Below are 27,201 nucleotides of genomic sequence, written 5' to 3'. Positions count from 1 at the left end.
AGTTGAAGATAAGTGCAATTTTAGGATTACTGCCCAAATCTAAGGCATAATATGAGAGGTTGGAAAGGATATATTTCCCTTATTCAATCAGGTCAGTTTTGTTGGGGGGGAAATCATGCTATGAGATTGTGTTTGAGGTTGAATACGTAAATCTCTTAGAATATAAAAACTAATTTGAACAAAAGAAAAAGATCCTAAAACACAGGCCCTGTACTGTTCAACTTAATAATATCACTGCAGTAAAAAGAAAGTTTCAATCAGTAAGTTTACGTTTTTATCAGCAATAATCAGTTTGGTTGGTATAAGAAAGTCTTGATCAGAACAAATCAGTTTTGAATCAGTAAAGCAGTACATGTCATACAGTTGAAGGATCAGTAAAAATTAGTACTACTCAATAAAATCCAGTTTTATTCAGCAGAAATCAGTTTATTCTGTAGAGCTTTTTTTCAGTTCAGTATAAATCAGGTGAAGAGAACAGGGCCTTACATCTGAATGGAAGAAATAATGTATAGCATACCTTTAAGTATGTATGAGCTATAACATATACTAACACAATAAGCAAATGAGGCACTAGCCATATACTATAAATTATAATTCTGACAAATGGATGAAGAATTTTGCACTAAAGATTAGTGGAAGATCATCAGTTGCCTCCAACGATTCGCTTGAGAAACCTATAATCTAGCATGATACTAATACAGCTCAAGCTATTTAATTAATAACGATGCTTTAAACAAAGGGCCACATTATTTGCAGTACAAACATTTTCAGAATTAACAAGCTCAGTTATAAAGTTTCCAAAATTAAAAAAACTATCAAAGGCTGCAGCATGCTGTGCTTCCTTCAAACCAAATACAACTCAAAGACAGAGACTTTATGCAACCATGTAGTTTGTTGACAGACCTTGTGGGATTGAATAATTCCATATAAACCATCAGGTTCATTTATCTGTGTGAGAGCTGAGAGAAGTAATTCAATATGTTTGGGCAACTGCATGTCAAAATATTAAAGAGGTTAACATTAAAGAATTCTTCCTCATCCCTTTTTTTATATCTAATTCATGCATTTCACAACAAAACTGAAAGCAGTATCTCAATAATATTCACTCACTGTTTCAACATGGGAAAAGTCAGGCTTTCCAAGTGTAAGGTTCTTGAAGTGGTCTTCACACCAGTGCTCAACATACAGCATAGCGGTAAAGTAAGACCCACAGAGCTGTTTTTTATCAGCAATATTAGCTAGGAGAAAAGTTAATATTAAAAAAAAAGGAAACTGAAAAGGCTTCTGTAAATTGCTGTATTGGTACTCACAATTGCTAACTTCGCCACGGTAAGGTAATCAACATTGAGCCAGTATACCTACCAAATCAAGAACAATACTTCTCAACACGGAATTACAGGAATGACGTACATAATAACCATCTAACATGATCACTTTCCCCACTTTTTCTTTTTTTCTTTCTATTATTTAAATTGAAATACAACTAACATTATCGATACTATTTGTTTCTACTATAACCATTATTACAAGTAATGGTTTAGTACTTCTAATCAGATAAACAATTATCCAAAAGTACACAACGCACCAGTGGATACATCAGTTCTTTAGTAAACCAATTTGAAATTCTAAGGCCATTATGTATCAGTTAACAATAGTCAATAGGATCCATAAGAAGCCAAAACAGACATTTTCATCCTTCACCCAGTCTTTCTCTGATGTCTCCAAGCCCTATCATCTGTACTTAAAGTTCCTAGATTTCCAGCTATTAAAAACCATAAGACTAATGAGAAATGCATCCCATGTCAGGTTGTCCACTGTAGCCTTATCAACCTATACAAAAATAGACTACATATTTTCAATGAAATATTACAGCAATTATGGTCTCCTCAGGACCTCCCCAAACTCTGTCATGACCAGAACAGAATCCATTTAGGGGAGGAAGGGGTTACTTTGACCATTCTTACCAGAAAGGCAAACGACACTTTAGTTTTAATTGTAATTTATAATTCTAACAAAATCTTGGATAAAGCTAAGTCAATTGACTCACGATGTCCATCAACATATAGCCCGTACCTTGTGCCACAATGCAGTGGATGATCCTTGGGCCTTCATAGATGCCCGCGATTTTGCACCCTGTGCAGAAGAAGACCGAGAAGCCTGCATGACATCAAATACTTGCTACATGAAGATGCCAAAATAAAACACTCAAACATATTCTCCTTCACCACCCTCCTTTGATGGTCATCCACTACAAAGTGGGAAAGCGGGGGGGGGGGGGGGGGGGGGGGGGGGGGGGGGGGGTGGTGTAATTAAATAAAAAAGGAGGTAAAAGTTCACCTTTGAACTTTCTTGTTTATTAGATATTGAACCTGTACTGGCTCTCTCCATAACATGACACAGTCGTAATTCATTTAATACTTCCAACATCACCTGAATAGACTTGGTCAGGTTATTCGTCTCAACAAGTATATGCTGCTCTACCTGCATGTTCAATTGGAGATTATTGTAGTTTAAACAAAGTACAGATATTGGAGAGGCCTAGCCCTATTGGCTTAGAAGTGGCCTTTTAACACAAACACATGCTTTAGTGAATGAATAGGAAACCTTGACAGAGATAAGATGGCAGAAATCAGTTGCCAAATCCTTTCTTCCAGCCAGATTGATCATGATACTTGGCAGTAAAAGTTCAGCAATTTCAGCCTTCAGCAACACAATATCTTGACATAACCTGCCAGCAATCAACTCATATAAAATGACTTAAAGCCAAATATACAGTGCCGCACAGGTCAATGTTTTGGGTAAATCCAAGCCTTAAACATTGAAGGCCCAGAAAATTACCTAAGGGTGATATCACTGCAGTGACCAATAAGTGAGTAAACAAGTGGACATATCCAGGATTCAAACATTTTGTCACTTGTTTTCCATAGTGATGACTCTTCTAACGATCTTCCTTCAGCTAGTAATTTCACATAAATAACAAACAAGCTTTAGAGTGCAAATTAATAAATAAAATAGTATCATAGAAAAAAAAAAAATAGTATCATTGAACAAAAAATATGGTGCTAACTGTACTCTACCAGATTCTAACATATGCAGCAGCACAGCAGAAAGTGCAAATAATAAGAAATGCAACCTTATCCATCGTCACTACTCACTGTTCAATAAGGAGGCTGGGAATCTTAAGAGTTACTCAATTGGGAGGCACAAAGAAATTGGGAAAATCTGTAACAGCTTGTCCTCGTTCTATGTACTTCTCTTTTCCGCCAATAGTATCTATTCTTTTTTTTTTTCTTTTTTTAAAAAAAAGTAAAAGAAGACCCACCAAGAGTGAAGCGTACAAGTAAAGAACACGTAACCACATAGCCAGAAAATAAATGATAACATATTTCATTTTCTAGGTTAATATTTAGATGCATCAGATAATCAATCAATATATTTAGCACAATCCCTATATGCATTTATTAACAATCTACAAGTAGATGATTTAAGAGGTATATGTTTCAGAGGAGGAACTAAGATCAAAAGGCTACCAGTAAACTTCTTTTGCAGATCCAATAATATGCTTTCTACCAGCTGCATATTGAATCCCTTTGAATGAACCTACAGCCCAATATAACAATATAATAATTGTAAGCTCTGTTATACTATTATCTGACATATGAACTTAATCAGTGATTCAACTTAAGACCAGAGTCCATATAAACTAGCACAAATGTAATCAGACATTAAACCAAACAAGTTTTAGCACTGCACTAACCTCAATAAGAGACCTTTCATAAGACTCAAAAGATCCTAAAATTCTATTGCCTCTTTCTGTCGACAGTAAACCCTGAATAAAAAAAAATAAAAAAATAAAAAAAAAAACAATAAGAAAAAGAACCAGAAAAAGAACTTAATAAACTTATAAGATTCAAATGGACAAACAATACATCTTGTAAACAATCAATTACCCGGATCAAAACTTGGAGGGCAAGTGAAAAAGATGAAACAACAAATTATATACAGCTAAACCATATGTCAATCAAGAGATGACTGATAAACTTACACGGAGAGTTCTAGATGATAAATCAACTATTTTCACTGAATCATCCATCAAATATTTCTTCAAATTCCTTATTAGGGCAATCAACAGTTCTTCAGATGTGACAGCATCCAACTCAAAATTCATTACAGTGGCATAGTTTCCATCAGATGCTCCACAAACATGTACATGGCGTAAGTTACCAGGTAGATGGAAAACTACCGAACGTGGATCCCCAATTCCAACCTAAAAGCAGGGGGAAAAAAAAAAGAAGATAAAATCCAGATCAGCCTAAAAAACAGTATGAAGCTACACCAACCAGAATACCTTAGAAATCAGATCGGACACCAATGCCCGAGCATCTGCATCCTGTGAACCGCATATCCGAACAAGGGACCAGACAGCTTGTACAATCTCTAGGTCAGATTGCCAACAATTATCTATAGATTTACTTCCAGCAATCTCCTCGACGCAGAAACTCTCCCCACCTAGTAGCTTCCTGTGAAATGCTTGGAGACTACAAGTATTTCAAACAATTTGAAATTAGCACAGGATAGCAGTGCAACTAACTCCACTGTTATTTCCCTTTCTTTTACTCCCCCTACCATCAACTATAGATATCAGTCAAGCAACATACAAAAATCATTCCTGATCAGACACAAGGATCTCAAACTTGGCTGTACTTCAGATAAATTACGGAGTATTTCAAACACGACATTACAATCTTTCCTCTGGACATAATTCATGTCACGACATCTGATAACATATTGAAGAATCTTAGGAGTGTCAAAACAGAAAAGATGATTTCACTCTAACAACAGACATGGCTAAAGAACCGATTAGACCAAGCTGTTACTAGAATACAATATTCTGCCAAATATGTTAACGGAATTTTAGTGGAAAAAGAAATGTAAAGTATTTCCATACACATGTAGTACAGCCTCATGATTTTGCACTTCAGATCACCAGCCTTTGTTATTTGAGGTACAGTGCTCACCAACATTGTACATTGCACCAATATTCTAAACAAAGTTTAAAATGCTCATAATAATGAAGGTTAACTGCAGTGCTTTTATTCAAATTTCATCATTTGTAAAATATTAAAGAGTGTTTTTCAGAAATTTCACAAGATTTCACACAAATAATAAGTTGAAGACGTTGTGTAAAAATGCAAGAATCTGAATTATACTAAACATAAAAGCCAATTCTTTGTATGATTCTCTAACAATCCTAAAAAAAACTAATTACTATATAGATAAACATACTGATGAGATAGTTTAGGGTTTTCTTGTTTTCTAAAAGTTACAGGGTTCAAAAAAAGATTGGCTATCCACTATGTTACTTAAACTCTACATTTCATCTCAAGTACCAGTATCAAACTCTCGGACCCCGACATAAGTATGGACACTCTGTGCCTTATTCTGGGCCAATCTTTAAAAATTAAAATTAACAGAATTGCCAAGTTCGTAGCCTTTGCTAAAAGAAAGAGAATGTTTATCATCTCATCCATTTGAGTCCTTGGGTTAAATCTCTTTGGCAGTTTCCTCTTTTTTTTTTTAATAAAGAAGCTGGAGAAGTCTATCACTTTGACGTGCACGCACACATACACACACATGACAGCTAAAGAAAAGCCAATATATACAAGATAAAGCATACCTCCATAGAAGTAATCTAGGCGGAAGATGGCAAGATCTCTTAACAAACTGCAATAAAATACGTCACATCAGCGAGTAGTAAACCAAGAAGTTGAATGCATGAGCATGAAGAAAATCATAGAGACCAACATATTTAAAGAGCAGAAGGCAAATTGTACCTTCAAAAAGTGATCTCTTGGTGAGTAATCTTTGCATAATTCGAGATGGAAAATCCTAATCCTGTCAAAGATCTCTAGCTCGGGGAATGGTTCAAATTCCTAGAAAGAGGGGGGGGGGGGAGGGACCAAAACCAAAAAGTTAAAGGGAATTCATTCTAACTTTATGTTCATTAAACGAGAAGAAAAGACACAGAACTTGATTTTTTTTTTTTTTTAATATTCTTATCAATACTTGGCCATGCTATAAAAGTCCTCATAAATCACAATACACAATACAAAAGCAGGGGGAATCATGGTATTAGATCTCAGCTGCATAACCTCATTGTTAAGTACTTTTAATAATACTGCGACTGACACTTAAGCTGCACGGCCTGCAACATCTGCATTCAATCCACATTGCCCACAAAAGTGGTTACGTGACTGTTACCGCGTTTGCGACCACATCCGAGATTTAAAACCATGGGGATTATAATTCACAACAACAATGATATATAATTATAGATGCTTCAGCCAAGAGCTTTCTACCTCCCTACCTTATGGCAGGCCACTGCCCTCCATTGAAAGATAGAGAAACAGAAAATGAACAACAAGTTTACAAGAGACACAAATTTCACATCCTTGCTCCTTAAGTCCTTGGTGTAATGATATAAACTCTGTCAGAGCACTCTTCATGTTTTTTGGACACTTTTTCCAAAGAGTACCAAATAACCAAAGATCACAAACACCAGCTATTTACAGGGCCCCAGTTAACAATCAGATTATCACAGTAACTCCCCCCTCCCCCCCCCCCAACACCCCTACCAACAGAAAGCATTAAAAACAATTCCCAAAGAAGAAGAGGAAAACACCAAATAAAGCTACAATGTTGGGGGGGGGGGGAGCCTTACTCTAATGTAATCATGCAGAGATGGATCAGAATCCACTGTCAGAAGGTGAAGCAACGACAAAACTTGGGATGAAGGAGTACAAGAATTATCTGTATTAGACCCCAAGGGTATGCAACAGGCAACCAACTTTGACACCAGAAACTGCAGAGAACCAAGAGATGCATCAAGCTACATAAGCTTCGGATACCACTAGAATTTGGGTTAAGATATGCAATATATTGAATTTAAAAAATAAATAAATAAATAAATAAAAAAGGCAATCTTCAGAAAACAACAAGTTAAAATGACAAAAGCCCAATTGAGAATTTGTATTAAACATCACCACGAATAAACCAATGAACAATCATAACATAAATTTCCCTTCACCTCATTTGGTCTTATGCCTCCGGAATATTTATGACTGCCTGAGTATCAGTTAGCATACACATTTTGCCATTAGTTTCTAATCCTACAGAATTCCTTGTCCTCATGTGATGTACAGATATAGTTTCTAGGAGAAAGGATGAGCCAGATATATTACAAATCTTTAAAAAGGAAACCATACATTAATGCACAATCAACACGACCTGAACTCATTTATATTTGAAACAAAAAATACAACATAACTTGGAATGTGACTCCAAGACCGAACCTATGTTATTTGGACTGTTCATTTCACCTTAAGTACCCGTGTCGGATCCTCATTGATACTCAGACATGGATAGGACACTTTGACACTTTATTCTGGGCTAAAATCAAAGAAATGTTTCACAAGGTAACCGGGTCAGTCAATTGGACACATATTTGGGTTGGACATGGGTATCCAACTCCAAATAACATAGGTCCAAGCGCATATGAATTCTAAAAATCTGAAAGTGATTTTAAACAAAATGATGCACAATACTCTCTAAAGGCTTATTCCTCTTATTCCATTTTAATCCTTGGACAAAACATGCAACCCAGACAAGTCAAGACACCAACCCAACACATGAACACCACAATAACTCTGGTACTGAAGACATCAGTTGTAACAAGTTTCTGCAAAGAAGCCATCAAAATAAACGATTTTGACATCAAAGACTCGATCTCTACAAAAAGTGAAAAGCACAATCGACAAAGAGCCTAGTCAGTAAGTTTGTTTCAGGCTTTCAAATCATATAGCAAATTAACATGAATAAATGCTTATGTGTTAAAACTTCTTGCTTCTGGAAACAAGTCAAACACATTAATAAAATTTTAAAAAAGAAAAACAGAAAAAAAAAAAAAAAAAAAAAAAAAAAAAAAAAGGATGCAAACCTGCAGCTGTTCACCAAGAATGTGAGTAGTCTCTCTGGAGGGATTAGTCTTAAACATTTTGAGCAAAATGGAAATCATATGACAACATTGATCTTGTAAAGCTGGAGAACTGATTAATTGACCCACCAAATTAAACAGGTAACTGAAAAATCAAAAGCAAAAACAACATTTGTCAGACAAAATTCCAGAAGGGAAGATTCTAAATCGGGATTCTAACAGATAAATTGAATATAAAAAAATGATAAGGTCCATAAGAACTTGCCATGATGTGCTCGGAACTGCTACTCTATGGCCAAGGATACTAATAAGCACCTCGATTCCAGCTAAACGGTGTGACCTATGCCTTTCATGAACTGCTGCAGTTACTTTGTAATGCAACTCTACCAAAAGCTGCAAATTTGGCAATAGCAGTCAGACAGAAAAGCCTTATTACCTGGATATATTGTACTTGTCTGAAGTGTGTTAAGTAAACATTAACCAACGGATGCATCTCTTACCATCAAATAAAAGAAACTTTCAAAATAGAAAATGAAAAAGGAAATACCATGAATACTCTATCAGGACGAAAAACATTAATCTTATCAACAACTCCCTCAATTGAAGAATGATTGTCACTGCAATAAGCAGATATGTTTTAACTTAGAGAGAGAGAGAGAGAGAGAGAGAGAGAGAGAGAGAGAGAGAGAAATGAACACACAAAACTAACTCAGATAGGATATCTTACAGCTCCATAAAACCATCAACTACTGTCCGTACTGCAAGTTCAACAATCTTTCTGGAAAACAGAGGAACCATAGTGTCTGATGCAGAGGAAGCAAGACTGAGGATTTGACAAACTATAGTAACCTGTAGGTATAAGTTCAGGAGCACTTTAAAACATCAATATTTTCATTTATTTTAATTATTACTATCATATTACAAAAACAAATTAGAAAAGAAATACTTCCTCTGTTTCAAATTAGATGACACGTTTTGACTTTTGACACGATTCATAAACTTTGCTTTGACTAACATTTGTGATTTATAGATACATAAAAAACATAGTCATGTTGGATCTTGTTAGACTTGCTTCAATGTGTACTCAGTTAAAATTCAATTTTTAGTATTTTTACAATAGTATAATTGAAGATATTTTCGATTGAATTTTTGCATTGGCAAACGTGATAAAAGAAACGTGTCATCTAATTTTGGAACGGAGATAGTATGTATTTATGATAAAAAGACTACTACTACTACTACAGCAGCAGCAGCAACAACAACACAAAGCCTTAGTCCCAAAAGGTAGTTTATTTTTTAAGAAAATGAAGCATAAAAAAGACAAAAACAAAGTACTCCCTCCTTCCCACATTAGTTCTAAAACTTATCATGGCACATGGTTTTAGATAATCAGTGGTTGTTTAATCATCAATTGTTATTTAACTGGGAAAGTAGATGTGAAAGAAGATAGTGGTCTATTATTTTCATGAAAAAGTAGATGTGAAAGAAGATAGTGGTCTATTATTTTCATGAAAAAGTAGATGCGATAGAGGATAGTAGGTATTTTTATACTGAATGTGCGAGTGTTTGGCCCTAACTTTTTGGAAAAAAGAGGAATTAATATACTATTGGGCTCCTTCCAAAAATAGAATTGTAAAAACTAATTTGGGACGCAAGGAGTAAATTTTTCCAACAACATTTTAGTAGTTAGGTCTCCACAAATTTTCCTAATATGTGGCTGGGCATTAGGTTTACAACTTAAGTGAAATAAATGCATTTTGCAATATAAGAGCTACTGATCAAAGCTAATTCTGAAACATACAATCGTTTTAGGCTAGGTGAGCTTTTCTAATTCTTGAGTTTTCCTGGGATAATTGTTTACCTAATATTTAGCATGGTTTACACCATCACAACGGAGCTGAAGGCCAAAGAAGGTTCATCTATATATACAAAGCATCTTGATAATTTAAATTTCCATTTCTAAAAAGATATATAATTTGGTTTTGACCATAAAGACTAACGGCACGTTTAATAGCTGGTAATAAATTGTGGTAATGAGAATGAAATTTAAGTGTAATTTAGTATGGAAAACAACTAATAATCTCCATGGGAGCTCAATCTCATCCAAAGCATGTGTTTTCTTCATATATTTCCATTACTATCCATTACCACTTGAGAGGTGGTATTAGGTGGAAATGGAAATTTAGAAGAAAAATAGACAATTTAGGGGTAATCTTGAGTGATCATGGGAATGAACATAAAGTTTCTTTTTAAATTTACATTTAATTTATTCCCATTACCATTGTTTATAATTAGTTACTAAACGGGGCATAAGAGTAATTTCTAATGCACTGATGAGAACTACAAGAACAATTCAAATCGATAAAAATCCAAGATAAGAGAACTTGCAAAAGCAAAATTCAAACCATGTGTTTCTTTATTAGCATGTCTCTCTCATCCTCAGAAATCTCAGCAAAGTGCAGAATTTTGCTCTGAAGTGCAGCTGACCCCTTTTCCCAGCCAGCCATTTTGCTACAATACAACACCATACAGATAGAAAAGACTGGGACAAAGTGACTCCTAACCAATACAGGTACAGATTGCCTGGTAAGCTGCTTACACGAAGAAAGCGACGTTAGACAAAGAAGCAAATAAATATCACAAAAATAATATTAAATTCTAATTAAACAAAGCCAACCCTAAAAAACAAGGGAAGGGATGGAAAGCGTCAGAAGCTCAAAGGATAGTTTCATCATGATTTTCCTAAAGCTTTTGGAAGCAAAGGAGGTGCCCCAGACAAACAGAAAAGAAATGTGTACCGCAAGGAAAAAAGGGTTAGGGATAGGTTAGTTACCTCAGCTAAACATTGTAGGTTGGCGCTATCACCATGCAAGACAAGGGCAGGTAGAAGCCACGGACAACAAAAAAGTAGAAAATGATTTTGCTCAACATCTAAACCAAAAAGATCCATTATCTGCAAAAATAGATTTTAAGGTTAGAAAGCAGAGCTACAATACTAAAACTATAAAAGAGAACCTTCCAGCTGTGATGTAGATTGTTGCAGAAAAGGCATAACACTTATCTTCTAATTAAAATTATGGCAAAACTCAAGAAACATATAATAGAAAAGGCCTTTGTGGTTACCATTTTTTTTTCCTTTTTAATCACACTTTATCCTTATTTTCTTTGTTAGATGAAAGATGACCTATACTCAGTAAAATACTTACATCTCACATAAAAGTACTGATACACTGAATAAGGAAAAGAAGATAAGAGTTTAATGTTTACCTGTACAAATGCAAATAAGCTCATGCCACAGGCAACCCAGCTAAATAAGATAGGACCCATAAGTTCTTCCAGGTACTGCAGGAAAGCAGAAATTAATCTATGAAATACAAATTTAAAAAGATGAAGAACCAGCTTAATGCAAGCCTAATTATTATAATTTGTCAAAGCAAGTAACTAACAAACTATTTATAAGGGGAAATCAAACAGTAAAAACAAGAATGTGCACTGATACCATGCAAAAAAAGAAATAAATATATAAAATAAAATAAAATAAAAAAAACAGAAAAAATCACTAGCAGAAATTATTACTATGGCAAAGACAAACCTTTGACCGACATGCATAATGTAGCTTTCTTGCAAGATTATCTAACACTGTTTTGACCAATTGCCTGAATTAAAATTGTAGTCATAAAATTGCCCACATGTACTTTATGTAAATTTAAAGAAGGTAGCAATAACTACCTTTGACAACAACCAATTGCAGAAATCACACATATCATGAAAATTGCCTGCATTTATCATGGTTATTGAAGGCAAAATAAAAAAAAAATTCCAAAATAAATTGTATATATAAATGTTGCATTATAAATACCTCTGATTCTACTTTCTCACTATGAAAGGCAGCATGCATGAGAGTAATGACAATGGTTTCCATAATAGGATGAGAAGCATAATCATCAGGCCAAACCTCCTTTTCAGTAACAACTTTCTCTTTTGAACACATAATCAATTTCGGACCAAAGTTGGAGCTACAAGGAAAACCAAGAAAAAATGTCTTATTAAACCCGTCAAAAAAGCCAACAAATAAGAATGTGATAGAAGCATTTGACAAAGGAACTAGCAAGAAAAAAAATAAAAGTTACAACTAGTCCAACCAAACAATGTGATAGAGTTTATATTCGGATATTCCCTACATTTTTCAGTTTCCAGAGAGTGGATATTCTGAAAGGTAAGTGAATGATAAAAACCAGATAGACTTTATTGAAACAAATATACTTCCTAGGTTAATTAATCCATAATTTCTGTTTGACATGCTCCAGCTTCTAAAATGATGTCTGGTTGCTAAAATTCTTAAAGAAGTTAAAAAAAATTACTTGTATTACGCTTACTTATTTAATTTTCTGTATTGGCCTTGATTTTTCGTCAAAAGATTGATTTGACAAAATCAAACCATACGTATACAATACTTTATAAATTGTGAACACTTTTATACGTATAACAGGAGATTCCTAACAACTTACAAGACAAAGTGATTCTAACAGTTTGGGTAAGACACTAGCAATAGCTAAAGATTTTATTATACATTCTATCACCATCGATGTATCTATATAGTTGATTTACTAACATAAACTTACTAAATTACCATTGTGAGAAAGACCACTGCGAAATTTTGGACTACACCACTACATCAATTCCACATAATCATGAAATCTCACAACTAAAAAAAAAAAAAATCTAAGCATTAGTCAACCAGAGAAAGAAATCAAATCTACCAGATATCCTGAAAAAGCACATCATGACCATCCCATGTGAGGAAAAGAATACCAATTCTTCTAGCCAATATAAATCTCACTCGATAATCAGGATCCTTCAGCAATATAAACAACCTTTGGATCATAGTCTGTTAAAAAAAAGAGACAAGTTTTAGGCTAATGGCAATTTAAAGTCAGACAACTGCCTAAAAGGACCTAAGCACAAAATGTTCCCTGGTATCAACAATTTTCTTACCCTTTAAAAGCCAAGTGTCTGTCTTTTTTGAAGGAAAATGCGTTCATATAAGTCATACCATATTATAGGAAGCTAAAATACACAGAATAATACAGTCAAGGAAACTAAAACAATAAAGTTATTTATTATTAGAAATCAAAAGTATTTTGAGATTAGATTTCATAATATCTTTCCCAAACATTAATTTAGATGTTTAAAATTTAGGTTTTTCCAAGAACAAACATACTTCATCCGATACATAAAAATTGCAGCACTTTGAATTTTAGGGGGAACTTAGATATATTAACCGCATATGTTCACTAATGTATAAGAAAAAAACATGTTTTCAAAATATGATTTTTTACAACTCTTACTAATACACAAGTAAAACTATTTATGGTCGATATGGTGCCTTAGAGATCATGAAAATTGAAAGGTTGATATATTATAATTCAACGTATCATCTTTTATCATAAAATTTTACCCCATGCATAACAAAGGTCATCATACTAGTAAAAAACAAATAGGGGAGAGCTAGAAAGCAAATAAATGGCACCCCCTTCTTAACAACATACATTCCCAATCTTCCTTAGTTCAGCTATTTTAACATATGTGATGAAAATGTTAATTACCTGACCAATCAAAGGATTTAGACGAATAAAATCACAAATGCAATCAACCAGCTTTCGACGTCCAAACCAATCAAGCAAATTAGACTCGGCAACTTTGATCAACAAATCTCCAAGTGGCAACAAGCTCTGTAATCACAATGAATGAATAATTCATGTTAATGAATCTCCTGTCCTAACAGAATCATTCAAAAAAGGAAGACCGAGCATATAAAAATTTTGTAGATGTTGTATGCCTTTTTATTAATGAATTAATATTATTACTGAAAAAATAAATAAAATAAAGAGATGCCAGCATATGTAAAATAATTCAATTTGCTTCTTAGGCCCTGTAATCTTCATCTTACAAAAAAATAGCATTCAGTAAAAATAAGTTTAAAAATAAGTTTAAATCAGTAAATTAGGTTTTAATTTGTAAATATAAATTCAATTCAGTAACAAAACTTTAAGTTGAGCTTAAATAATTTCAATTCAGTAAAAATAATTTCAATCAACAAAAATAAGGGGAAGAGAACATGTCAGCTAATTTTACATTGCTTCCATAGCACTTCTATAAGACAATACTCAACAAATATTAGATGTACCATAAGCAATGTTGTAGTCTAATATGTAGGATGTCTTCCTTTATATGAATATCATGGTTTGGAAACCTTTTGTTCAGCAATCAAGCTTCCTCCGTTGTTTTTAAATTGAAATGTTGGAAATTTTACACTACTCAGACAAACTCCTTTGACCATCTTTTGTGACTAAATAAGTTCGGAAAAGCATAGTCACGTAGAGTCTTATTAAATTCATCTCGATATATACGTATAAGTTATTAGTTTTTATAATATTTACTGAAGTACAATAAAAATGCTCATGGTACAAAGTGTGCATTAGCAAGCATGACAAACCCAATGTTGAAATGATAAAAGTACAAAGGAAGTACTTTTAAATTCACTTTAACAAGCTCTGTTTGGTTTGTCAATTTGCATCACATATTACATAATAGAGTAAATCCATGAATTATAATGGATCATCCCTAAAACACAATGACTGAAAAAAATTATTTGGTCTAGCTTAACAAAGCCCCACTCCACCCCAACTCTATATACACTCTCCTCCTCTTCTCCGCCATTTCACTTTCCTCATATTTAAACCAATGATCACATGTACTGAGTGCTGATCCACTCCCTATCTAAGTGTAACTGTTTAACCAAATACCTCCCCAACACAACCCACTACGATGAGTATTCTCCAAAATGACCCAATAGATGAGATCCTCAAGCTCAAAAAAAGAGGTTTAGTTTTGGTAGAAGGGTTAGATCTCTAATAAATCATTAGTTCTCTTTAATTTTCTGTATCAAGCATAAAGGTGTTACAAACTAAAACTCAAGAAAAGTAGCACAACCAAGTTGCAAACCCCTGGAACTCTACCAAAGCAACGTGGCTAAGTCAAACAATGATACCAATTGTAACATCCAACCACTTCAGCAACCCACTTTGAGTAATAAACACCTAATGGGCAGTTGAGCATTTGGGCACATAGACCAAAACCCTTGAGTTCAAAAGGAGCATTCTTTGTTATTTTGGCTAAAGGGTTGAACCATTATAAACAATCACTCATTCAGTTCCCTCCCCCCCCCCCAAATATCCTCCAATGCGGAAATCGGAAAGTCATAAAAGTATGAGTAGGGATAAGTCATGTGGAGGCAATTTGGAGGAGAACGAGAAGTAATAAATCATGTGGAGGCAAGGAGCGAGAAAGAAGAGAAGTGAAAGATCATGTAGAAGCGAAGTCTGACGGGTCGTAAAGAGGTGATGTTAGAGGAGAAAAAGAAGTGAGGTGTTCCCACACTAATAAAAATGGCATTTTTTCCATGTAATCTCCTGAGTACAACTTAAAAAAAACCACCTGCTAAAATAAATTTAAGCCCAAGACTTCAGAAGATGAATCAAATTCGGAAAAAATGGGAACTATCAATGAACAGCATACCAAGCAATTTTGAGAGAAAAAAAGAGCTGCAAACCATTCAGGAGCTAATAAATAACAAAGCAATACAGAGCAGCTCAGCTAGAGCCCCCACTACCGCAGAAGGGCAGTACTGAATTTGAACAAGAATATGAAATTACACCATCCTGATGTAGTCACATGGAGCTCTGTTCATCTTCTAATATAGAAATTAGAGAAAATGGTCCCATTTAATCCCAAAACAAAAGAACATTTTAAGGAAAAAAATTACTAAAACGACAGAAAGGGATATTTTCCGGCATCCTCAAGAAAATTTAACAAAACAAAGGGATTGGGACAAAGACAAACATATCATCAAGCCAGTAAGATTTCTTCCTCCCAATGGGGGTATCCAAGATTTGTTTACAGGCAAAGGATCAATATTTATAAGTACCTTCTCATCAAATCTTTCCTTCATAGACTGAAATCCATCTTCATCTTTCCCATTGCAACGCCAGTATAGCAAGGTTGCTAATAAGCAACATATTGTAGTTAGGACATCAACGCAAGGAAGCCTCAGGCTCAGTTTCAGCTCAAGAATTTCATCCACCAAGGCAACCTGACCCAAAAAGTTTGTAAGAAACAATAAGCGATTCTTCTCTCTCAAGATAAAGGTTGCACTTTCCGCTTTCATAAAAAGTAATTACAATGTTATCTAGTTCACAAAGATTTTCCAGGAAGATATATACCATTTCAAAGTGGGATTCTTTATTTTGCAGACTAAGATATGAAGGCACATATATTCTCTAATTTACAATGTATTGTTACAATAAAGATAATGAGGAGAACAGATTACCAAGTTAGTTAGCTTCGCCAAAGAAGACCAGTGAGGACTCTGGCAAAGGCTGTACAAAATCCTTTCACATACCTGCCAAAACATACAGAATAACAGGAATATTAATTTAGCATAGATTGTTAAGGGTTGAGGGGGAGTTTCCTCAGTATTTGAAATGAATACTGTGCAAAAACAAAATACCTTGGAATCTCTTTCGGAGCTTAGAATTTCAAACAAAATGTCCCATGTAGCCATAGGCAAAACTGAGAAACAACTAGCCATTAACGATAATGTGTCCACTTTCAACTTTGATCCAGTAAGAAAATTTCCAGCCCCAGTTGTCCCATCAATAACATCACTAGACTCATCAGCCACATCCAACTCCATGTCTATTAGCCTGCTTTTGCTTCCCTCCAACGAGAAGGGTTTATCACCAGAGGAGCTAAAACTGGAAACCTCCGGGGAGATAGTCTCACTTTGTAGGTTTTGGTCACCAATAGAAAATTCTAGGTACAAATTAGAAAAGGCCTTTAAAAGCCTTTCGATACAAAGAACAAATGAACTACGGAATACAGGATCAACTGCAATTTCTTTTCCAACATCGCTGAAAATTGGGCAGCTGAGAAAGCTCTTGAAGCAGACAACAGAAGAAGTTCCATCAAGACTGGGATTTGAACTCCAGAAACTATGAGTTTTGACATCCTTTACTGATCCTTGAACTATTTCAACAGCTGATTCAATCAGACCTGACAGGCAGTTGCCAAGTTTTGCACGGAAAGGGGATATCTCATCTTTTTGTCTGCATTAGTATATACCATCAAATTTACCCACAGATGAAGTAATTCCACATACGTTCAAAGAAAATGTAGTCAGAAACAAAGAATGACAATATTCAACAATAGATTTGGTAGAAAAGGAACAACTTCAAAATAAATAGGAAGATCTAAGTGAATTTGAAACCTTTGGGCTATGCTGTGTTACAATTACATAGCACCTAAATAGCTAACTCCTAGCAAAATATGGAAACTTGTTTGTTCTTACCTTTTTTTTTTATTATTTTTTTTTTCCTTTTTACATGGGGAAAAATTACTTAAAAAGTTTGGTTGTCAAAGATATCTAAGAACACGGAATAACAAAATTCAATTGAAATGTATATCCCGGTCACGCATGAACATATAGTTCAAAGATTATGAGCATAGAGGTATTACCATAGGTACAATGAGAAATTATGCAAGGGAACAGAATGCGCTTTACAATAAGAATGTCTTATTCAAAGAATCTGAATTCATATTCTGAATGTATGGTAAAAAGAACGTGTAGGCATAAGGGGTCAGAATGTGCATATTAATATTCAAAAAAAAAAATTACGTCCTTGATTCTTTAATCCACACACAAAACTTGAACCATAAATATCTTGATTGTTTATCAAAATAATTACTATGTACAAAATTAGATGTCTTATATATAAACATTGAGTTTAATCCAACAACATTTCACAAAATAACATAGATTATATGTACCTCACACTTAAGTAAAAATATGTAGTTAAGTTATAATAAAGCAAAAGTCAAATGTTGCAAACTATGAAGAAAAAAGGAATACAAAACAAAGTGTGTGGACATATAATTGTATATTATGAAGGTATGCTAAAAAAATTTTAAAAAAAAAAACAAAAAAAGAGGTTTATAAAGAACATGTAGGCATACTAAAAAGAATATGCAAGGGATTCGGATGTCCTAGGCCCATAATATAAGAATTGAAACTCAACATTATCTTATGTTAAAAAAATGAACATGAAAAAGTAAAGAAAGAAGAATTTGAAACACTTGGACTATGCCACATTACAATAACATCAAAAAGGAGATAAACAGCTGATTTTTAACAATACATGGAAATCTATTTCTAGAAATAGCATAAGCGAGCAAAAAGCGGTACACACAGTTAAGTAGGAAAGAGACTGACCTTGTTAAAACAGAGCCATAAAGGATATTAGACAATAGCGAACAACGAAGAAAGATGTCAGACAGATTCTTTTCTGTCTTTTTATCCAGCAAATCATAAAGAATGCAGTTCTCCATCTCGTTCGTCAATGGATCTCTTAGCTGACGTGGGAGGCGTACACCTCGAGAGTTACAAGATAATAGCACCTAAAAACAGAGAATCACTAATAAAAATTACTTCTAGTGCACTTGTGTCAACTAAAACAGGCTAGTTCATTTAGTAATGATACAATCACGTCCTTTTATCAGCCCGCTCCCATTAGTAGGTAATTCTAGATCCCCAACACCACCTACTACACAATATTCTAAGAATTCAATTTTGTCCAATTTAACAGAGGAGTTCAATGGGTTACATTCAGTAAAACTTGCTGCAGCAGCACTTTAAAGTTCAGACATCAAAATTTTGTGAAATTAGCCTAGCCAGACAGTGTTTGAGTACAAGTTGTACCCGAACATTGTAGTCTAAGTCCAAATACTTCTTTAATATAATATATAGGTGTATTAAAAGTAGGTGTTATAAGGGTGGGCATAAAAACTTTCATGGGAGTTGCTTGATTTCAAAAATGATCTTTTAGCTTATCAAGCTATAATGGGACCTTTTGTTATAACTAGCATCAGCTTGGAAATTAATAGAAATTTATGGAAATAGTCCAACCATTATCACTTAGGTAGCTGAACCAGCCGTTTACTGCAGTGAATTACTGCTGTTAGGCCGAACCCTACAAGAATTATATTTTTCTGATCCATCTCACAGCCCATGCCACTACGAAGTTTCTTAATATCTAAGTAAGTGTTTTAGCTTAGAAATAGGACCTAAGTTGTATGGTGTTCGTGTTCCACTGTTGTGTTTTGTGAATCCAAATGATAGTTGAATTATATTGAATATTTACTACAAAAACTGACAAGGTCCTAGTGATCAACTGATCAATGCATACCAAACAGGCAAACCGCATAGATTATTTACGAACAAATAGAGAACTCAAACAGTAGCCAAAGTAATATTCAGATACCTTGTCCTGTTGATCAAAATTGATTTCTGCAAGGGTATGGACAAAACAATCAAAATATTCATCAGATTCCTCATGCTTTTGTTGATCTCCCTACACAAATGATCATCATTCAAGGATCAATCAACAATTCAAATTAACTACTTGATCTTAAATACAAATGGAATCCAACATAGCAACTTTAGAGATATTAATTGCCCTAAACAATGAAATTTTTTCAATATGTTCATTCCAGACAGATGTGACAATGGTGACATGAAAGCCTACAGGAAAGAAACTCCCATATATTATTTTATAGCACCATAAAGCCTTCAACTATTTAGCATACCCAGCCAAGAGTGCATTTCACTTATTAAATTTTCAAAAAAAAAAAAAAAAAAAAAAAAAAAAAAGGTTGCAATCACATTTATTGAATGATAATATTTTGGGAGGAAGAATTTTAGAAATCAGTATCAGAAAAATTCTGTCAACTTTTTTTTTTGTAAATATTCACTTACATAGATTACTCTAAGCCAGTCAACTTCCTTTCCAGCAGCTTCATCATCACAATAAGATGAAAACCCTCCACAATGATCCTTGATTATAGAAACTCCCACACATATTGCATACAGTGCTGCTGGCAATAATATAACCACATGCTCATCCAAAATGAGAGTCTCCTGCATCTCAAGATAAATTAAAAATCCATTATAGCATATTCCAATAAGTTTACGTGACAAAGTGTTTAGCACAACACTGTAATATGGAGTATAAAGATACTAATCAGATTGCTTATAATGATTCAAACTCATTGAAGTTTAGCTACTAGGATGTCACTAACCCTTGTGTTGATAATACTCATAACTCCTCTCAAAATATTTTGTCTGAGATATAAGTTGTCACGTAGATCACCCTGCAAAAAAAGATGACGCGTTACAAAATGTTCACAAGTCACCTTGTTACCACAAAAGTAATTTATTCTTCCAATGAAGCTTATTTTTAAGTACATATTACTTCTGGTAACCATTGCAAGTTCTCTATCTCAATTAGGTAATAACAGCTGAGGTATGCATACAATATATGTGTTAACACCCCAAATAAGAGCACATCACCTCATTTTACACAGAACTATCCAGGGTAGATCTTCTAGCAAAATTGAAATTAGAAAGTGAAAACTGACAAATGTTGTTAATGTTGTAACCATCGCCAATACAAAAGATTTTAGAGCTTGCAATAGAATACCAAACCCAGTGAAGGCATGACAAAAATAAAGTATGTTGACAAACAGAGAAGGGAATAGCAAAAGAGCAGAATACACCAGTTGCTGACAGATGCAAGGCAATAATGCCCATAAAAGAACACGTGAATCAGGAAAAAAAATAAATAAATAAATAAAACAATGAAAACATGGAGACTATTGGACAACAAGCTTACTTGAGAACCTTTTCTGGAGAAATAACAAGAAATGAAGTACAGAGCAGACCTGTAGAAAAATTTATATATTAAATAAAATCTGCAAATAAGGTTGCATAGAAAGCAAAGGGTGGTAGGGGGCAGAGTGCAACACGAAGATAAGCTACGTCTTTAATATATGCTTAATTGCTAATTTCTTAAGCCACTAATAACTTGCCACTAAACTACTCAGGACTAGGTTTTATACACTGACTTCACAATGTATTCACTTGATTCCTTATAAAACACTCTCAACTTTATCTCTCAAAAGTTTTACTTTTTAATATAAATACATAGTTACATACTGAAAACAAAAGACAGATTAGAAGGAGACAAAAAGGAAAAAAGTACACCAAAACTGAATTATGCCCGAAAGAGACAAGCCAGGGGAAGCCCCATGAGTTATGACCCTAAGAAAGGCTAATTATTGAGGGTAGAGCCCCAATGACAACATTAGGCTAGCTTAAGTATGGAAGATGTTCCCCTCACAATCTGGTGGTGCACTAGGAAATAAAGAGCCAATGGATTATCAAGGGTAGAGCTCCCCCTCGTCCAGGTTCGACACCCTTTATTTTAGCTTTTTCTATAGGAGTCATGTAGATAAGAGGGTTGAGGGTAGCAGTGCAAAATCTTATTAAAAAGTAAAAAAGCTTACGGAGATGAGATACATCTGAAGCATTGGAGGTCCCAAACATCCTGCGGTACTTCTGTCATATTCAGCATATCCTGGAAAATTGATAATTAGCTGCTTACTTAAATAGTTTAATAGCTGAGATTATCAGATTTCCATTAACAACCAATAGCAGAATGCTGACTCTCAAAAGTATAAGGTAATATGAATGCAGACACACATGTGAGACCAAATATCCAAGCAGTCTGAACGCAGCGTCTGCCTGCACACCATCAAAGTCAGTCCAGAAGGGGTTAGTGAAAGGGGTATTTATTTAAACGTTATAAACAGCAATGCTAAAAAGAAACCAAGAGTTCTAATCTATAACATGTAAGAGAAAATAGGTACTTCCCTGTAGACTACTGTAGAAGGGGAAAAAACAACTTATTGGTTCGTAACTTCAATAGGACTTTTGACAACTAAGCTTTATCTTTTGTAGTGCACATTTAAAACTACTAAAAGTAAAGAACGCGTTATTTAGAAATTTGCTTCATCAGCATGCATTTAGTAACTATTCTACTCGTCAGAAAAACGAAAAAAAAAACTATTCTAGCCTAAGTAACTACACACCAGAATCATGTGTTTTCTATCTCCACAAATTTATTTTCTAATGAAAATAACCTTAGAATTAGAGGTAACTGTTAAAGTAGTCTGTTACATTACAAAATAGTACTTACAACAGAAGTGATGCTGCTGAGCTTTGGGAAACCATGAACAAGGCAGCTCCAAACTGTTTGCCAACCTCGGAAAATCTGCCAAATTGAACGCAACCAATATCACCATTTTCCAACAATGAATATAGACTAGATAATTGAAGTGAAATATTCATATGGACTAAACAATGGGTTTTGTATGAATTTTTCCAAAATCACAGTGTCTTATATGAATTCAGAACTCAAATTATAATATCACGGTAAAAACAGATAACAGAAATCGCCACTCAGCTAATTTTGATTCATAGCCTCATAGGTAAGCCAGCATACAATGTAAACTTGCACCGATCTCCTTTTGGAAAATAGTCTGTATTTATAGCAAAGAATAAGAGGAAATACAACCAAAAGAAAAGAATTACTCACATAAGACACCTATCTACGAGTTTGCATATCTACTAAGAAAAACTCCTAGAAGTCACAGCTCTATGCTCCAGCAACACTTATTAACCCTCCTCGTTTCCAATTGACATGCAACACAGCCGATCCATAGAAGCTAAACCAGTACCATCTTGAGGCTCTTTTTGGGACCCCAATGCATTCTTGTTGAGCAATAGATTATGTGGCAAATGAACCACTTATAAGCTAATCTAGAAGTAGGCCATCATCATTGAACATTTGAACCACTCATAGAACAATCATCACTTTCATAGCAAGTATTAGATCCATTAGCATCTTTTTTTTTCTTTTTTTCTTTTTTTGATCAAGATCGAAGAGCTTAGGGTTTATCAAGAAAAATTTCCTTTAATATTTCTGTTTTATTTATTTCACTTGGGGTTCTCAATGCGTCATGACAAAGGACCATGTAGGCATGTAATGTAGCTCATACACAATACAGCCCTTTGTCAAGCCCTATCTTCATTAAATATCTGTTAGAAAAGAATATATACATATCGAGGATTCACTTTCACTTCTGATTGTATAAGTATAGAGAATTCACTTTCACTTCTTACACCACAATATTACGTATAATTATTTGTTGAAAATTTGGACGCAAAGAGGTAAGCCTTATTCATGTGACAAAGGCTCTCTTTCGAACAGAGGAAAAAATAACTTATATGAAACTGAACCAGTTGATTATACCCAGAATGGGGATTGTTATCATATTAATAGTAGTATACCTTGTTTGAGATTGAAGACGACTCCAGCGGGTCCTTCTCCACAGACACTAGGGGCAGAAGCACAATTGAGAGGTGATGTAAGCTCCTTCATGCATGGGATTAAAAATAAAGAAATTGTAATCAAACAAATAAAGAAGATATGTGCGAAAATTGTAAAAAGACTTCTTAAATTTAAGCAAAGTAAAAGTTGATAGAAAGATTCCGGGTTTAAACTTGACAAGATCACAGAGCTAAATGATATTTTTATGTTCAGCATACCGTAGTGTCCACAGCAGACCGTCATAAGAATGCTCCACATTAGCATCAGACAGGATTCTACAACATAGCACATGTCACAATGACCAGATAAACAAAGAATCAGTCAACACGGAAGGCTTAAAAATCAAAAGGCCATTGACAACTGCAACTACTCAAGTTTATCCCTGAGATAGGGAGGCCAAATATTTGTTACCTTACCTTTAAATTACAATAAAATGGCAACAAATCAAACATGAATACATCTATTCCATTGGTTGGATCTGAGTGGGCCAAGTAACTGCAGTTTTAACTCTAACCAACTAGCCCAAAAAAGACATTGAAAAAGCAATAATGTATTATTATTATTATGAACAGCTTATAAAACCGCGCCTAGGTGTTTCCTAGGAGAGGCGCATTCAACGAGGCGCACACGAGGTGCGTACCTTAATCACTTATTCACTCTAGCGCACAGCCTTTTTATACATTGATTACACTGATTTTATACACGATGTATAATAACAAAAGGAAAATAGCTTCTACTAAGATACACCCCTTAGCCAATATTCTGATACAATGATTTGAAGAAAAATATAGAAGATAAATGAGAAGATGGTTATTCAAAAAGAGAAAAGATACGCCCAGGCATTTCAGAAGTTGGAACAAACAAGAATCAGGTTAAGTCTAACAGTACAAAGCCAACCCTTACAGAGGAAAAAAAAAATCAAGAGATTAAAAGACATTGAGCTTGCTGAAGTCCCCGACAAAACAAGTGCTCAAGATCAGGCAGCCAGCTTATTGCACTACATCAAATACGGCATTGGATAGGGAAAAGTAGAGGGAGAAATAGAGGACATGTCAGACTTTCAATACAAATACTTACTTTTTGTACCTAAACTAATTTGCAAATTTTACTTAATTCCTTTTTTAAGGTTTTCTAAAACTGTTTGGTGTTTTTACGCGCATGTTTTTCCTCTCTTTTTTATCTCCCCTAACCCCTTCTATAAAACTTTCTCAAATTTTATTTTAAATATTCACTTAACACCGCCTCCATTTTTTGCTCGCTGTGTTATTTCTTGTTTTTCTTCCTCTTTCATTGTATCTTTTTTCTGTCTTTATTACATTTTTTGTGGACGGTTCCTTATGAATACTCATGGTAGCCGACCCCATGTCACTTTGGGACAATGGCTTTGTTGTTGTTTTGAAAGTGGCTATGCAGGTGAAGAGAGGAATCTTAACAAATCCACGCAGTGAAACCAGCAAGGGCCTAGTCAGCCAACAACTATGCCAGTGGCTGACACTAACCGCAAAGTACCACATCAGAGAGAGTCAGCAAGAAGAAAAATAGGGTTGATGGTGGCATTCTTATGCAGTCAATCTTCCGTTTTTTCTTAACAAAGATTTGACCATTTCTAGGAGGGGCAGGGGGGTTCACAATTAAAAACCGTTGAATTATCCTGTCTAGTGATCCAGATTCTAAGTTCTCAAATGGGAGAGCAGGAGAGGGTAAGGAAGAGGGATATATTAAGAGCAAGAAAGAGAATCAAGAAAAAATATACCTCTCCAAACTGGAGCATATGCCATCAAACCAATATGCTAAAAGTTCCTTAGGTAAGCGAGATTGGTGGCTGTGGCATAGATGACAAAAGACAGCATGCCTGTTGTAAATCCCCGTTAGATATATGCATCTTATATATTCCAGATTGTACACTCAGAATATAAGAATCACAAGAACACATTACTCATCAAAACAAACATCATAAGCATATATAAGAAATCAATCCTACCTCAAAAAATTTACAAACCTTCCTATTTCTTCAAATCTCTGCAATTAATTAGATTCATTAATTAAAGTTCACCCACCTTGACCCATGATTACCACGAATGGATCACGCAATTGAATCGGTCATGTTGGGTACTGAGACTAAAGACTGATTCAACTTTGGAACTGTTTCATTTATTTGGGTCCAAGTTATCAGGTCACAAGTTAAAATGTGCTAGACCATGAGCTTGAACTCCCATATAAAACTAACTCTATAAGGTATAAGTATATTGAGCCATTTATTCTGGATCAATACAACAAGTCTTACTATTAAATGTATTAGGCAAAACTTTACTTAAAATAAGTCATTGTAAGAAGATATTCATTTTTTATATATACTAGTACAAAAATTTAATCAACAAGAATGACATATCATAGTAGTGTTATTAGGCTAACATAAAATTCCTTATTAACAACAAGCACAAAACGTGACTAAATCTAATCAAAACACGAAGCAAAGATAAACTTAGAAAATATATTGCAACAAAATCACTTAAGTCAAAAATCATGAAATTAAAGGTCCTATGCAAGAGATATTGATTGAACTAAACCCATGCCAACAAATCGCGATATAGAGAAAAACAAATGACTAAATTATGTTTTTGTAACTTAAGCTGTAGAACACTGACAAGATGGCAGTCATCTTTAAGTTGATTAGCTTGAGTGGTCAATTAGTTATAGGTTCGTAACTATCATAGTCCCACTATTTGTGCTCGAGTTTACTAAGTAAATGTAAGCTTAAGTAGACTATTTAATTATCTTGTGGAGAGAGAATTTTAATTAACTTAAGACACTCTAGGATTTGTTTGATTCAACTTTTAATCAAAATAAATTTTTTAACCCAAAAAAAAAAAAAAAAAAATTAAATAAAAATAAGAAGAAGAAGAAGAAGAAGAAGAAAGTTGAACAGAACTGGGCCTTAAAAGGTAGCCCAACTGGCCGACTAACCAAGAAACCTCAAACAGTCGAAGCATATCAAGAAACAAACATCTGAAAATTCAAATAAGTAATAAATGTACTATAGGGTAACATCAATCTTTTGACACTATTTACTTAAATATATAAATCAACATACGTAGTATATACTGTAGTATAGAGGGACTAGATTTATAGGAGGTAACAACAACCACTTCCCCTGCATGTCATTGCCTTCAGTTATCAACTTACAAGTCAAATAGTTTAACAACATAGTCCCGCGAAAAAAAAAAATGTAAATATATCCCCAAAAGGCCACATTAATATACATAATAACAATATTAACTCAATTAAGCATATATAAATTTAGCATTCAAGCTTACCACAGCCATTTTCCTCTTGTCAACTGTTCTTGCAAGTAGGCTGCAGCATTTTCCCTCCTTGCTCGTTTTTCAGCCACTGGTCTTTTAATTACACCAACACATGCCTGCAAAGAAGAGCAAACAAGATAGTACTGGCATGATTATAAGCCTGTCTCAAAGTAAAATTTGAAAAAAATAGCAGGGATGAAAATGTCTATAAAATTATTTCTATTAGTCCAGTGAGGCAGCAATCAAATTGACATGATATAAGAGATATTTATTGTTTCCCTAAATCCTTTGAAACATGGGGGTTTGTTGGGCTTCATTTCCTTCTAAATTGGCTCATTTGCTAGTTGCCTATGTATAGTTATGAAGGAATAATGAGCAATTAATCCAAGTATCTTTGGAGATCAGCATGCCCAGCTACACTTTTAATTTTGTGACTAGAGAAAAATAAGGATTGTTTTTCTGTAATGGATGGACGAGCTGTGATTTTTTGCAGGACAGAGTACTTTACCTTACTTGACCAGGTTTATACTTGGGCCTTTTCTAAGATGATGACTTGTGT

At 34.3% G+C, this 27,201-nt stretch overlaps 1 protein-coding gene across 3 annotated transcripts in view; it reads right to left on the bottom strand.

Annotated features, from left to right (window-relative positions):
• Positions 1-27,201, bottom strand: part of LOC110686636 (serine/threonine-protein kinase ATM-like) — a 47,419-nt gene that overhangs the window by 16,461 nt on the left and 3,757 nt on the right. For 2 of the 3 annotated variants that reach the window (XM_021863237.1, XM_021863239.1), the window contains exons 9-49: positions 26,655-26,758; positions 25,094-25,192; positions 23,559-23,615; positions 23,301-23,385; positions 22,147-22,221; positions 21,615-21,692; positions 21,455-21,525; positions 20,782-20,830; positions 20,189-20,260; positions 19,866-20,027; positions 19,372-19,461; positions 18,324-18,508; positions 16,563-17,160; positions 16,383-16,454; positions 15,981-16,145; positions 13,600-13,725; positions 12,754-12,881; positions 11,853-12,009; positions 11,723-11,769; positions 11,586-11,649; positions 11,261-11,335; positions 10,827-10,946; positions 10,399-10,584; positions 8,721-8,842; positions 8,541-8,610; positions 8,259-8,386; positions 7,997-8,138; positions 6,722-6,862; positions 5,835-5,933; positions 5,678-5,724; positions 4,349-4,538; positions 4,046-4,267; positions 3,758-3,829; positions 3,531-3,600; positions 2,839-2,956; positions 2,605-2,728; positions 2,338-2,481; positions 2,074-2,157; positions 1,311-1,358; positions 1,111-1,215; positions 904-990 (exon numbers count right to left, since the gene is read on the bottom strand). In XM_021863237.1, the coding sequence (XP_021718929.1) occupies positions 904-990; positions 1,111-1,215; positions 1,311-1,358; positions 2,074-2,157; positions 2,338-2,481; positions 2,605-2,728; positions 2,839-2,956; positions 3,531-3,600; positions 3,758-3,829; positions 4,046-4,267; positions 4,349-4,538; positions 5,678-5,724; positions 5,835-5,933; positions 6,722-6,862; positions 7,997-8,138; positions 8,259-8,386; positions 8,541-8,610; positions 8,721-8,842; positions 10,399-10,584; positions 10,827-10,946; positions 11,261-11,335; positions 11,586-11,649; positions 11,723-11,769; positions 11,853-12,009; positions 12,754-12,881; positions 13,600-13,725; positions 15,981-16,145; positions 16,383-16,454; positions 16,563-17,160; positions 18,324-18,508; positions 19,372-19,461; positions 19,866-20,027; positions 20,189-20,260; positions 20,782-20,830; positions 21,455-21,525; positions 21,615-21,692; positions 22,147-22,221; positions 23,301-23,385; positions 23,559-23,615; positions 25,094-25,192; positions 26,655-26,758 (4,878 nt within the window). The remainder of the gene's footprint in view (positions 1-903; positions 991-1,110; positions 1,216-1,310; positions 1,359-2,073; positions 2,158-2,337; positions 2,482-2,604; positions 2,729-2,838; positions 2,957-3,530; positions 3,601-3,757; positions 3,830-4,045; positions 4,268-4,348; positions 4,539-5,677; positions 5,725-5,834; positions 5,934-6,721; positions 6,863-7,996; positions 8,139-8,258; positions 8,387-8,540; positions 8,611-8,720; positions 8,843-10,398; positions 10,585-10,826; positions 10,947-11,260; positions 11,336-11,585; positions 11,650-11,722; positions 11,770-11,852; positions 12,010-12,753; positions 12,882-13,599; positions 13,726-15,980; positions 16,146-16,382; positions 16,455-16,562; positions 17,161-18,323; positions 18,509-19,371; positions 19,462-19,865; positions 20,028-20,188; positions 20,261-20,781; positions 20,831-21,454; positions 21,526-21,614; positions 21,693-22,146; positions 22,222-23,300; positions 23,386-23,558; positions 23,616-25,093; positions 25,193-26,654; positions 26,759-27,201) is intronic. The other variant, XM_021863238.1, reaches the window with a different exon arrangement.

The sequence above is a fragment of the Chenopodium quinoa genome, unplaced genomic scaffold (assembly GCF_001683475.1).
Source record: "Chenopodium quinoa cultivar QQ74 unplaced genomic scaffold, ASM168347v1, whole genome shotgun sequence".
Lineage (NCBI taxonomy): Eukaryota > Viridiplantae > Streptophyta > Magnoliopsida > Caryophyllales > Amaranthaceae > Chenopodium > Chenopodium quinoa.
Note: the sequence above shows the minus strand (reverse complement) of the source record. Positions and strands in the feature narration are given on the sequence as shown.